Consider the following 15025-nt stretch of genomic DNA (forward strand, 5'->3'; position numbering starts at 1 on the left):
ATTAATTAATTTTGACCCTGATTCCAATGTTGGCCCCAATTTTGACCTCCACCGTCGAAGACCGCCAGTCAGCCACCGTTGACCGTCGGAAACCGTCGTTGGCTTTTTTTTTTTTTTTTTCTGGATTATTTTTTTCCGGCAGGTCTACCGCCGGTCACCGATGATTTTTTTTTTCTTTTTACAAAAAATATTTTAAAAAATTATTTTAATTAATATTACTGTCTCCTACAATATTTTAATTAATATATATTACTATCTTTGACAGTAATATTATTGTATTAATTCATTTTATCGTCTTCGCCATCAATGTTGTTGTCTTCGACCGTAATATTACTGTTTCCCACCCGTAATATTACTGTCTTATGCAATAATATTACTGATCGAGGAAGTAATAATATTACTATTTGGACATTAATATTAGTAATTTTACTTTTTTGGCATCCAATATTATTATCTGAGACAATAATTTTGTTGTTAACACATTAATTTAGAGAGAGAAAAACAGTTTCAAAAAATATAAAAAAATCAACACCAAAGAACCGCATGGTCAACGCCGGAATCTGGCCAGAAAAAAAAATTTTGAAAAAAAAAATTAAAACAATTATGAAAATGGGGCTTAATGTGCTATATTTGATCAAATTTGGGATCAATGTGCAATATTGATGAAATTAGAGTATAATTGATGGAATTGATGAAAATTATATTATGGAGGGTATATTAGACAAAAGCATGGGATTGGCAAAACTGTTTTTTGTCTGGACCTATGTGCATTTAAGTCCCTTGTCATGAGCATATTTGCCATTCGCCCTAATTTAAATAGCAAAAATATTATAACTACTATAAAACTGAGAAAGAATGTTGTTGGTGATTTTAGCTACACGCAAATATACGTATCGAACAAGTAATACAGTGGATAATAAGTTCAGATATCGATCCCAAAGAGAATATAAATTGTCTAATCCTAAGCGATAGATTCTACCAATTATCATCAACCCCACCCTACACAGTCGAAAGATGATTGATAACATAAATTAAACTAAATTAAATTAAAGTAAATTAAATAGCAACAAGAACTAGAAGACAATTAAACACGAAGATTTATCAGGATAAACGAACATAGGATTTTATCTTCCCCTATGTGATTAAATCCCCCAATTTCCTCAATTATGCAAGTAATTAACCCAAATTACTAATCTGAGATGCTAAATTAATCGTTACCCGCTTCCGCGTGTATTACGATTATAATACTCTAGATTGAATTCCTGCATTCCTACACAATTGAATTTAGAACACAACATGAGGCACATATCTCGGTAATGACTATCTAAGAGATTAACTATATTCCTATGTTAATAGCACAAATGTTCTTCTACTGTTGTTCTAATTGTTAAACCGATCTTTCGATTCATGCATTCAACAATTAAAAATAAGCATATAAAGTGGTCAGTTTCATGCACTTAATAAAATAAGTAGAAGAAGTAAATTTGAAATTAAAACTTGCATAAAATTATAAAATTGGGTTCACAAATCCCACGCAGGGTTCAAATAAAATCCTAGATATAAAAGCTTATCTACTCATAATCATTCTAAAAATCAAATAAACAAAATTCATAAAGAAAGCAAGAATTGAAGAGCTATGCTTGAATCTTCGATTATCTTCGTATTCGCTCTAAGATTGCATAAAGGACCCATTTTTCGTCCTTGGTGTTTCTATTATATAGGGGTCAAAACTTAGTGTGGAGGCAAGAAATTTCTTGTGCAGATAAAACTTCCTTACTGCACTACATTGTCAATTCGGACGACCGTCTGAGATTTCAAAGCAATTGATCTCGAACAACCGCCTGGATTTGCGTAGGTTTGTGTTGCCTTCTCTTATTTTGGAATGCCGTCCGGGATTTCAGAGCAATTATCGGATGGTCGTCTGAGTTCTTGACTGCTTTAACTGCTGAGTTTTGACTTATCCACTTTTGCCTATATTTTCTTCTTAATTGCTATTTTGACCCTCAACTTGTCCATTTTATCACTTTGTACCTAAAACCTAGTAAATCAAAACTTTAGCACCAAATATCAATAATTTCTAACAAAAATCAAACTTTGAGAAGTATAATAGAGTGTAAAATATACACTTAACACACCCCCAAATTTGAACTTTTGTTTGTCCTCAAGCAAAATCTAGCAATTGACGAAGTAACAAAATACTACATGCATCTCTTGAATTTGGTCTTTGAGTTCCTTTAGCTCTAATGGCGCCATGAGGTAAGGTGCCTTCGAGATAGGAGCAGAGCCGGGGACCAAATTAATTTCAAATTCGATTTCACGATCGGGCGGAAGACCGGGAGATCTTCGGGAAAGACATCGGGAAATTCGCAAACGGTTGGCACTTTGGAAATGTCGGCTTTATCTTCGTTGAGAGTTTCCACTATTTCGACCAAGTGACATAGGTGTCCTTTTTGAATAAGTTTGCTCGCTTTGATGGCGGAAATGGTAGGAATCGACGGATTGTAAGAGCTTCAGAATTCGAGAAAACTTCCATTCGGCAAGGAGAAACGAACGGTTTTGTGAGCGCAATTAATTTGGACGTCAAATTTTGATAACCAATCCATTCCGAGAATTATTTCGAAATGTTTAATGGGTAGAATGATTAGATCGGAGGCTAGGGTTTGGTTATGAATCTGAATAGGGAAATCTTTGATGATGGAATTGGATTTAAGTTCATCGCCGGAAGGAATAAGTATGCTAAACAAGGCATCGGCTTGACTACGGATTACACGGAGTTCGGCAACAAGGGTACTTGAGATGAATGAGTGAGTTGATCCGGAATCGATGAGGGCATACACGAAATTATTATAGACATTAACGGTACATGCGATCATTGACGGGTCGGCTTCGGCTTGGTCTCTAGTCATGGCGAATACTCGTCCCGGCACTTGTCTCGGGGCGATTGGGCAGTCTCGGACCATATGTCCGGGCTTCTTGCATCGAAAACAATGGTTGGTCCCGGCAACACAATTGCCTAAGTGCTCTCGAATGAATTTAGGGCCAAAGGGTTTGTTGCTCGGGTCACGGTCGCTCGGTTGATCGATTGTTTTCCTTTGGCGTTGTTGAGGTTCGGTTTCTTCCATGGTCGAGAAGAGGCATCGTGAAGAGGTCTCCATTGTCTGATTTTCATCTCATCTTGTTCGGATTCCAAGGCTTTATCCACTACTCCGCGGAAAGTAGAAGCAGAGGTTAGTCGAACGTCGCGCTTGATTATTGGGTTGAGGCCCCTTAGGTAGTGATTCATTTTCTCGGTGCCGTCTTTGGATATGAAAGGTGCGTAGAGGCTTCCTTGCTCAAAACGGCGAGTGAATTCGGCAACGGTTAGGCTTTCTTGTTTGAGTTCGAGAAACTCCTTAAGCTTTTGTGCTCGGACATTCTTGGAAAAGTACTTTTCAAAGAAAAGAACTTTGAAAGCTTCCCAAGTGGTATTTGCTAGATCGATCCCACTCTTTGCGCCTTCCCACCAATGGATTCGACCGTTGTCGTTCATCACCATGTATTCGAAGATGACCTCAAGGGATTTGATCCATTCTTCGGGAACAGTTGGATTAGGGCCGTCGTGGAATTCGGTAGGATGCATTTTCAAGAATCGCTCGTAGATGGCTTGTGGGGCTGTATTTCGAGGTGGGAGAGGAGGAGGAGGGTTTCGGGTTTGAAGGTTAAGAACGCGGTTGATTTGTTCATTTTGTTCTCGCATGAGGGCGGTGAGGTCTTGGATGGAACAAGATTGATTGCGAGGATCGTTAGCGGCATTTTGAGCTCGAGTTCTTGCTCCCGACATTTGTAATACTTAAACATATAGAAACAATTCACATTAGCTATAAAGAATTCACATAAAACATATACCTGCCCGAGTGCTCAGTTGAAGTCGTGCTTTGAGAATCGTGAAGATCCTTAGGTCATATGGAGATTTCCGGGATCGTTGCTCTGATACCACCCAAGGTTGTGACACCCCTCTCTCGATTACTCTTATTATATCTAATCTCAGCGGAAGACTTTTTAAAAATGATTATTGTGGATATAAATTTACGTAAAAAAAATTCTTTTTAAATCAGAGGGAGAGAGGTCACCCTTTACTAAACCCTAATCAATCAATTAACACAAATACATACTACATGCAAGACTAGAAAATAACTGGGTATGATGGACCTAATGAAAATTCGGGCAAATTCAGTGCAGAAACTGTAAAAATTAATTCCTCTTGAACTACTCATGCAAATGACCCCAAAATAATACCATACCATCTACCATGGGTCTAATCACTCAGTTAATACAGTTGTGAAAGATGCTTTACCATTTGGGAGAAATAAATAAAATGGCACAATCACTCAATTTAAAATCCAGAACAGGGAATGGAGTTTTGAAAATTCCTAATAAATTCCTCACTGACCAAAAAACTACCCAATTTTACCCCAAGGCAAAAAAATAAGATTAAAACATTCTTTAAGTAGAAGCAAGGAATTTGCGTGAGTAAAACTCCAATTATAGCAGAAAACTCATAGTTAAGCCAAAAATTCATAGTTGAGTGACTAACCCTGTTTTAGTGCAGTAGTGAAAAATAATTCATAACTAATTAAATATTTACCCAATGCATACAAAATACCTATCAAAATGATGAGAACAGAGAGATGAAGAGACTCCTAAAATCTCATGATTTTCTAAGCAGACAACCTATATGAAAATAATTTTCAAACATCGAGACAAGACACGAAGAAGTTACTACCCGAAAAGCGTGCATGCATATAGTTAGTAAAATTCACTTTCGTTTACAAAATATTACGGATTATCGATTAAATATCCAAAAGAAGGTAATTCTAATTACTATTACACATATTGTCTTTTAATAATTTCCACCGATCGGAGGAAGCGAACGGTAGAAAATACTTAAAACCGTATCAAAAGTCTTTACAAGCATATTATACAAATAAAACCACATACCTAGGTTAAGAGCCAACACAATCCACAATCCCTCCATACGATCTCCTTCCGATTCTCAAGCTCGATTCCCAACTTCACTCCTCGGGCTCCAAATCGGGTATACCTACAAACATACAACACCTATATGAGCCTTTGAGGACTCAATGAGAATCTTGAAGTATTATCGAATACACATAACACATAAAGCATATATATATATATATATATATATATATATATATATATATATATATATATATATATATATATATATATATATATATATATATACTAGGGGAGTCGCACCGCGCTATGCGCGGTACGTAATGCCCCGTATACATGGAATTTCACAATTTAATATATCTACTTTTGTGATATATTTAGCACAATATATATCATATCCAAGGTGTTATTGCATAGAATACATACAAATACATATATATGAATATACATGAAGTATGAATAAAAAAAGTCTCGCCTAGCTAAGCTGGAGTAGTCTCTATTACTCATCCAAGAAGATAACAGACAAGGCCACCAAGCTAGAGCAATCTGTATTACCATTTCGGCAAAACCAAGTCTGAAGACCTGCCGTAAAAGAAAAAAAAAATTAACCATGTAACAACAGTTTAGAACAAGAAATGGAAGAAATAATTAAGTCCATGAAATTCAGAGGGATCGGATATGCCTGCGGGTAAAAGAAAATAAAATTACGAATAACACAACAAAAGCCTTATTTTTGTACAATCTTACAACTATTTTTGCACCAGAACCACCGTTGAAGGTAATATTCGACAACCACTGCATCTCTGACTTGTGGATTCGATTGGTTCTATACATTCAACGGACAAGATCTCATTGTTCTTCACGCGAACAATTAAGCAACACAAGAATATTATGCACAAGTAGCGACGCCTGCAAAAGAGTTACTACCATTAGCTTATGTTTTTTGGAAAATTTGATCAGCATCTAATATAGGTAGACGATTTTTATTTTCGACAACGAAAATAAATACGCTCATACAACTATTTCTGGTATATATTATAGATAATGCTATAACCAAAGGGGGAATTACAATTTAAAATCTGGCAAAGACTTACCACCATGTTCTTCCCCATCTCTATTTTAAAGTAACCATTACCACCTTAGTCAACTCTCCACGAGTTTTTAATGAGCCCATATGGGGTCCCATTTCTAACTCCATAACCGACAGCAAGAACAACATGGTTTACGTCCTGCAAAATATGTTGTATATGTGAAAATCGTCCACAATTTATATGTATTAGCAAGTTTCATGCAATTTCCATTTCTCACCCTTTCTCTTATAAACACATCTTTCATCTATTTTCCAATATTGTTAATAGCAGCAAAAAAAACTCACCATTGGAGAGCTGCCACACTTGGTGCTAGTGTCAACTCCACCGCCGTATGCTTTACGATCATTAACAACCTCAAAAGTCATACTTACTGAACGAGTAATGCTACAGAATGCTTAAGTTCATCTTCAGCACCCTGTGATATCATGAAAAAGTTAGGACAACCATAAGCACATATAACTTCTCTATATGCGTATTTATTCTGTGATGCATCTCATATTACCTGAACTAACCTACAATGCATGCATATAATAGAGATTTCCAAATTAAATTGTTTTATTCCTCCCAAGACTCTGTAGGAAATAGGCTAAGCATCTTACCAATGTGAAGTTGACAGAGTCAAGGACTTGTGCACCAACATATTCCGATTGATATTTGCAAAATAAATCAAGTTATAAATCAACACATCAAAAATTTCTAAGAACTAATATCCACTAAAGGATATTTAAGAAATTAAAATTTCTCGCAACAACAAACCACAAACCATCAGCCAAAGATATATATGATTCTGATACAAAATACGGAAATACATATGATATACATTAGCTTATGAAGAGAAACATAGTTGTCAATAGAACAACCCAAACATATACGCATAGAAATTAGAAATACTGATATTTCACTACATGTGAAGGAGGTGGTAAAGAAATTTACCCAACGCACATTGCCGAAATGAATGAGCTTATTTGAGTGGCATTTCATTAGCATTTGCAAGGAGATCTGTCAAAGAGAAAATAAATAGTTAAAATGATCTGGATTTGAAGGAAACAAAGGCCCATATCAGAAGCCAAAAAAATTGAAAATACAAATAAACATAACAAGCACGCAATTGAACTTGCGAAAATATGGCGGTCAAGATAGAATACCAGATTTCGTTGCATAATAAAACACATAAATATATGCACAATTGCATTAGTTAAGAATAATATATATAATAAAAAAGGAGAGAAATATACACACAACTAATCTTGAGAAAGTAAGAAGATTTGTTAACTTACTTTCCACAGTTCCGACTCAATGGCACGTCCAAATGGTTATAAAAGAGACATGGCCAAAACCTGACAAAAACAATGGCACCAAAACAGGATTAAGAGAAAATTGAAAAAGAAAGGTACAAATTTGGAATCGGAGAAAATAAAAAACGAATCCACGAAATCTGGATTAAGAAGAACACAAAAGAAAAAACAGAAATGATGAGGCAAAAAAGAAAACCTAATCCACAAAAAGAGAAACAAAATAGAAATTACAAGCAAACGTACAAAAATACAATCAGAGAAAACGAAAGAGAACATACCGATTAAATCGAGTAAAACCTTCCATTAGCATTTCGAAGAGTATTATCCCATAAGATGACTGAAGGCAGGAACCTGTAAAAAAACAAACGCAATAAAACTGTATTTAGAGAAAACCGAAATCAAAGGCATTTGGATTCAATAGAAAACGAAACAAATACATAACCCTAGCACAAAACAGGTACCTAAATTCACTAAAAAAAATAACCTAGAAATTAAAATTAACATACCAAAGTACCATAGAAAGGGAGATAACATACCGGCTTACCAAAGAAAATCTAGAGGTAAGAAATTGCAACAACAATATTCAATTTGACACGTTTCTTCACAGAGAAAGGCGGAAGATTGTAACGTTGCAATGAAGAATGGAAAAAAAAAAAAACAGAATCAACAGAGGGAGAGAGAGAGAGAGAGGCAGTAAGAACGAAGTGAGAGGAGAAGAAAGAAAAATAATTATCCTACAACCTACTTCGCCGCAAACGTCAAACAGTGAGATGACATACGATAGAAAAGCAGGTCTACAAACCGTCAGAACAGAAATTAGGGCGGCAGCCGAAAGCGAGAGGAAGATCAGTTTTTTAGGCAAAACGCTGCCGTTTTGTGGGAGAGGATCTGGAAATTGAAATGAAATGGTAATTACGTGTATAGCGCGTGAGTGTGCGAGTGGGTAAATAAAAGGGCCCACTATTTTTGGTCCGACCGAAAATACATCATTAAATATAATTCAAAATTAAATTGCATTTGTGCTTGGCGGTGGAAATCGTAACATGAAACGGCGCCGTTTTAATGTAAAACTGAAGAAACAAAAATGAAAAATATATTAATAAACACTGTAGAAACTTTCCTGCACGTTTATAAGATATAATATATATATATATATATATATATATATATATATATATATATATATATATATATATATATATATATATATATATATATATATCTTATACATAGACATGCAACATAAATTAAACCAATCATATACTTCCCTTTTTCGTCGGAGTTCTTCGTGATATAATTATCACACGCATAGAGTGAGATAAATTACCACTTTTATAACCGTATGATCCCAAGATCATAGAGTGAGAATATCCCACCTTTATAACCCTATGCCATGACATGTATTGAAGATTATAGAATGAGAATCTCCCACCTTTATAACCCTACGATCCCAAGACCATAGAGTGGGATCTTCCCATCTACATCTTCAATACCATAATGAGACATGCATGATACGAAATATCGTCGGGAATCCCTTTGGAATAATCAATCTAAGTTCCCGATAAATAACCTCATATTTTATGAATCCGTCTATCTACGTGGAATCAAACCACCCATAGGCCCTACGGTTCCGACTCGTCGTACCCCGATTATTTACCGTAACCTCGAAAGACTTTCCAACATATTTTTACCTTTTAAAAATCATGACACTAATGCACCCATCTACTTACGATTTTCTCATCCTCACACCCAATGATCAACACATAAACAAGCAAGAGCACATAGCAAAACACAATTAAAGTTTCACATATCATTTAGGCATCAAAAATATAATTCATAATCAATACAAGAAATAACCGAAATCTTAACATGCAAAGACAATCTATAATCAAAAGTTCATTAAATCTAACATTTTACAAGAATAAAGTTCAAGACTTTCGCCTTTACATTTTATTCAAGTAAATTCACTAGATCTACACATGCAAGGGTCTTTTTAATCAAGTTAGCACAATTTCTTAGTTCTTACATCATTTTCATAGAAAACACTAGATCGTAACATGCAAGACTTTAGATCAACCATCAATCACTAGATCTTAACATGCAAGACCTTAGATCAACAATCAATCACTAGATTTTAACATGCAAGGCCTGAAAACAACAATCAACACAAGATCAACACATGCAAGATACCAAATAAACCAAATAAACAATTTTAAGCAACTTTACCTAAAAAATTCGAGAATTCCATAGTTAAGTCAAAAATTCAATTTCTTTTCACAAATCAACAATCAATCACTAGATTAACACACGCAAGGCACTAATTAAGCCAAATAAGCAATTTAAGCAATTTTCCCCAAATTTTCGAAAAACTCATAGTTAAGCAAAAAATTCAAGTTCTTTTCACAAATTAACAATCAAACACTATATTAACACATGCAAGGCACTAATTAAGCCAAATAAGCATTTTTTTCCCAAATTTCGAAAAAACATAAAACTTCAAGAACAAAGTTATCTTTTCAAAACACTAACATGCAATCATCATCTCAGCCATATAATCACATAATATGCAAGAATAAACAAATAAATCACATAACAATCAAAAATTCTAGTGGTGTTGCATGTTTGAGCAAGAATTCAAGAATTATGACCTCTAATTTTCTCCACTAAAAAAAAATCCTAAAATGTATGAGAAAATTTTATTTTCTAAAATTTTGTGCATGCATAAATATGATAAAATGCTCATTTAAATTTATATGCAAGAATAAAATCTTAGTTCATGAAAAATAATTTATTTCGACATAATATATCAAAATATTTCCTAAGCACATAATCCACATAATCACATAATTCACACAATCACATAATCACATAATTCACACAATCATATATTTCACATAATCACATAATTTTCACGTAATTACTAAGCATGCAAGAAATATTCTAAATTCTAATTTCACAAATTTGCACATAGAGGTAGTTAAATAAAATAATAATATTTTACCGAAAATGCAGGGTGTTACGATATTCTCCCCTTAAAAAAATTTTGTCCCCAAAATTTGTACCTTTTTCAATTAGTTCCGGATAACGACTCACAATCTCATCCTCAAGTTCCCACGTTGCCTCATACGGAGAATGGTCTCTCCAAAGGATTTTTACTAGGCGAATATCTTTGTTGCGGAGTTTCCTAACTTTTCGGTCTAATATTTGAGAGGGTTCTTCGGTAAAGAATAGGTTCGGGGATAAATCAAGTGGTTTGGTTTCAAGAATGTGGTTAGGGTCGGGAATATATTTTCGGAGAATAGAGACATGAAAGACATTGTGGATTTTGGATAGTTAAGGTGGTAGGGCGAGGCGATAGGCTTGGCCACCAATTCGGTCGAGTATTTCGAAGGGTCCAATGAATCGAGGGCTTAGCTTTCCTCGTTTTCTGAATCGCATGATTCCTTTGAGTTGAGCGACTTTCAAGAACACGTGGTCACCGGCTTGGAATTCCAAATCTCGTCTTCTTTTATTCGCGTATTTTTGTTGGCAATCTTGGGCGGTTCTCATTTTCTCTCGAATATTCTTGATTAGGTCGACGGTGTGTTGGAATAGCTCGGGTCCTAATAATCTTTGCTCTCCTACTTCGTCCCAATGGATTGGAGAACGGCATTTTCTTCCGTATAATGCTTCGTAAGGTGCCATTCCGATCGAAGATTGGAAGCTATTGTTGTACGAGAATTCGATGAGAGGTAGACGGCTTTCCCAATTACCACCAAAATCCGTTATACATGCTCAAAGCATATCTTCGAGGGTCTTGATTGTCCTTTCCGATTGTCCGTCGGTTTGAGGATGGTACGCCGTGCTAAAGGCTAGACGGGTTCCCATCGTTTTGTTCAATCTTTTCCAAAATTTGGAAGTGAATCGGGGATCTCGGTCGGAGATGATTGATATCGGAACTCCGTGGTGTCGGACAATTTCTCCGATATAGAGTTCGGCCAACTTTTCGAGACTAAAAGTGGTCTTGACCGGTAAGAAGTGTGCGGACTTGGCTAGGCGATCGACTATTACCCATATCGAATCGGATCCCTTAAGAATCTTCGGGAAACCGGTTGGATTGTAGAAGTCCACCAGGCCTTTGGTGTTCCATTTTGATTTGTTGACAAATTAGGCATTCGGATACGTATTTGGCTATATCCTTCTTCATGCCTGGCCACCAATACAACTTCTTCAAGTCTTGGTACATTTTGGTTTCACCCGGATGGCAAGAGTAGGGCGTTTTGTGAGCTTCATCGAGAATTAATTCCTTTATCTCTTTGCTCGCCGGAATGCAAATTCTCCCTTGAAATTTCAAGATTTTGTCGTCGGTTATAGAGAAATTTGGATTTTGACCGGATGCTAATCCTTCTCGGATTTTGACAAGTTGATCATCATGGTCTTGAGCGGACTTGATAGTTGACTCGAGCGGCTGTTTAATGACCAAGGCGGACATGGATTTTTGGCTAAGAGCGTCGGCGACAACGTTGGCTTTACCTGGATGGTAACGGATTTCGCAATCATAGTCCTTGACTAATTCAAGCCATCTTCTTTGCCTCATATTGAGCTCTTTTTTAGTAAACAAGTACTTGAAACTTTTGTGGTCAGTGAAGATCGAACATTTTTCGCCGTAAAGGTAATGTCTCCAAATTTTGAGGGCGAACACGACTGCCGCGAGTTCCAAGTCGTGCGTCGGGTAATTATTCTCGTAATCTTTTAATTGTCTAGAGGCATAGGCAATTACGTTACCATTTTGCATTTGGAGGCATCACTATAGACCACATAGTTTTCGGTTTTATCGGGTAGAGCGAGGATTGAACGTGCGGTCCAAGTCACGGTCCTTTATCTCGAATGCTCCTTATGGAAGAACTTCTTGGACAATGAACGTTCCCGACCAATTTTTTTTTTTTTTTTTTTTTTTTTTTTTTTTTTAGTTTTCTTGGGATCAACCAGAAATGTGATTTGCACAATAACACGAATTGTACTTTGTGAAATTTCCGTTACAAGGGTTTGAGCTCGTGCCACCGTTGTACTTTATCTTCATGATGCCAATTACTTGAATAGGTATTCTCTCGTCTTGTTTAGCTCATTGGGTAGCAATATCTAATTTTTCGTGCAGCCATTGCTGGCATTATCCAACCCTTTGATCGTGGGAGATGGTTTTAGAGGAGTATTCAAATTATCAAGTTTATCTTTTGGAGGAGTTTTGACTGAGTCTACTAAACAAACTTGTTCATCAATGCTCATGCTTTAACAATCGTCTCCTACACTCAAAGAGACCCCCCAAGAATCCAAGATCAAAGAATCAAAATTTTCAAGATTTGTAAAATCCATAACATGAATAACAAAACAATCATTGGTATCACATGTATTCTTATTGGCACTAAATACATTAAATATAATTATTTGACCATGCACCGTCATAGTAAGATTACCACTGGCACAATCAAGAGTTCTAGACGTGGCTAAAAATTATCTCCCCAAAATAACAGGTATCTCCATACCCTCATCTATATAAAGTATAAAAAAATCAACTGGAAAAATAAATTTATCAACTTTCACTAGCATATCCTCTAAAATATCTTTTGGGTAATTGAAGAATTATAGCCGTCGGTTCAATCTCTCATAAACCAAGACTTTATAAGTAGAAAAAAACATAAGATTAATGATAGCTCATAAATCAATGAGTGATCAAAATATTTTATCTACTATGGTGCAAGGAATAGTGAACTTACCTAAACCGAAAGCCCGCGGCGAAGCTTCGCTACGATCTGAGTGACTACCTACTGCCGCTGGAAAATCTCTGGCACCTCTTCATCCCCTCCCCTTAATCGTTGCACCGTTTGCAGTGCAAGTGCCGCTCGTGCCCGCCGTTTTAGGTGGTTTTATTGCTGAGGTTGTGGTTTCCAAGGTTTATCGTTTTGTGACGAGGCCAATGGTAGCGCCACCGCCACCGCCACCGCAAAATGATGGTGGTGCCCAAAATCTAATAACTATTATCGGTGCAGTGGGTGCGCCTATCCCCTTCAGTTTTTTTGATAGCTGTCGGTATGGCAGCCCACCTGGAGTTTGACCCTCTGGGTATTGGTCTTGGCCACCGTTAGGATGATGCTCGAGGGGATGACAGTAGCGATGAGGAGGTGGCTCCACTGTGAAATTAGTTGCGATAACAATTTTATAGTATTATAGTTAAAAAAAAAAAAAAAAAAAAAAAAAAACAGGGGTATTCTTTCCTAAATTTGGTTAGCGAAGGTTTTAAAGAGGCCCCCATGTACACCCATTTTTTTTTTTGGCAAAAAAAAGTTGTAGTTGAATTTGGCATTGCTCGAATATACTCATATATTTAAATTAGAATTTGTCATTTTCGAGAAATATTAGGGAAAATAATAGTTGGTTTGTCACGATTCTCTATCGTAATAAAGCGTAATTATAGAGTTAGGAATGAGGGATAAGGGTTTGTCATTAGGACAAAATCTGTAAAATGAAATATCATTAATTAAGCTTATTAAATTAAGTTTACTGTTCTCGAGTATTAAGTCAAATTAGGTCATTTGTTTATTCTTAATCTTTATCCAATTAATGAAACTTTTTTATTTTGCAACAAATACTCCCTATATTAAATAATAAAGCTACATAACCAGATTCTGGCCAGTTAGAAAATGACTATTTTGTAATCTTGAGAAAAGCCATGAAGTCCATTTACTAGTGTGCCCCTACACTATTAATATTTGAATCTGTATATTTTGGTTTCTCGCTCTAAAAAGATTACAACTTCCAATATTAAATACCATATTACAAAATTACAACTTCCAACATCATATTAAATAAGAGTTTACATTCTGAAAGGATGCGGTGCTTTTTGGATACAAAAGAAAACATAATTCGTGATTATGAATTAGTGGCGAGGTTCTAAAAAACGGTTATTGGGTCAGAGGAAGTTAGGGACCGCCACATGATAAATCGGTGCGGCGGTTTTAAATCAGAGATAAATCGATTTTTAAATTTAGTGTAATATATTTCTAAATATTATTTGTAAATACTCAAAATATATATTAAAAAATATTTAAACATGGTTTTGGTTAAAAAAAATTGGGTTGCGATTTGAAACAAATAAAAATAAAGAAAACGCCTACCGTATTTTCCTTCTAATTAAAAAAAATAAAAAAAAATCCGATTTATTGACCGATATATCGGTTTGACCCGCCTCAAACCGCCACACACCGCCAGAAACCGCCGTAAACCGGTTCACCGTCCAAAACCGATATTTCAAACCGTCTCACCATTATCGTAAAGGTTTATGACCGCCACCGATATGGCGGCCGATACCGATATTTAGAACACTGATTACTGGCAAAAGAAAATTAGAGAAATGATAAGAAAAGGGAAAGATAATTTTTTTTAGATGAACAAGAAAGATTCACTTTCTCGATCGATCACCCCATATTTTATTTACATTTTCTTTCCATATGTCAATTTTCAAGTGGCATCCGATTTTTGGGTAATAGATCATCTGTTTTAAATTTGCTCTCATTAAATAAAGATTAAATTATAAATGGATAAAACAATTATTCCTCGGCCTTTCACGAGCACGAGTAACTTATGGATTCAATATTGGTGTTCCTCCAACGGAATCGACACTATTTGTCCTTACGGATGTGCTACTAC

At 35.7% G+C, this 15025-nt stretch overlaps 2 protein-coding genes across 7 annotated transcripts; both read right to left on the bottom strand.

Moving 5' to 3' along the window:
* Positions 1-1380: 1380 nt before the first annotated feature.
* LOC148766846 (uncharacterized) lies at positions 1381-8256 on the bottom strand. Of its 6 annotated transcripts, XM_088825510.1 has the most exons (10): positions 7882-8256; positions 7624-7696; positions 7328-7387; positions 6984-7049; positions 6650-6675; positions 6335-6465; positions 6054-6188; positions 5707-5868; positions 5435-5541; positions 1381-5080 (listed from the first exon to the last, which is right to left on the bottom strand). In XM_088825510.1, the coding sequence occupies exon 10, from the start codon at positions 3818-3820 to the stop codon at positions 3014-3016; it is 807 nt and encodes a 268-aa protein (XP_088681636.1). In that variant the 5' UTR covers positions 3821-5080; positions 5435-5541; positions 5707-5868; positions 6054-6188; positions 6335-6465; positions 6650-6675; positions 6984-7049; positions 7328-7387; positions 7624-7696; positions 7882-8256; the 3' UTR covers positions 1381-3013. The 6 variants fall into 6 exon arrangements, with proteins under 6 accessions (XP_088681636.1, XP_088681633.1, XP_088681637.1 ...); XM_088825507.1 differs by lacking the exon at positions 6650-6675 and having other exon boundaries at positions 7890-8256; XM_088825511.1 differs by lacking the exon at positions 6650-6675 and having other exon boundaries at positions 6993-7049.
* On the bottom strand, positions 2511-2960 carry LOC148766847 (uncharacterized). The gene has a single exon (XM_088825594.1). It carries the CDS (start codon positions 2958-2960, stop codon positions 2511-2513), a length of 450 nt encoding a protein of 149 aa, XP_088681720.1.
* Positions 8257-15025: the final 6769 nt, after the last annotated feature.

Source organism: Erythranthe guttata, chromosome 11, assembly GCF_056151865.1.
Source record: "Erythranthe guttata isolate IM_541 chromosome 11, IM_541, whole genome shotgun sequence".
In the NCBI taxonomy this organism is placed as follows: Eukaryota; Viridiplantae; Streptophyta; class Magnoliopsida; order Lamiales; family Phrymaceae; genus Erythranthe; species Erythranthe guttata.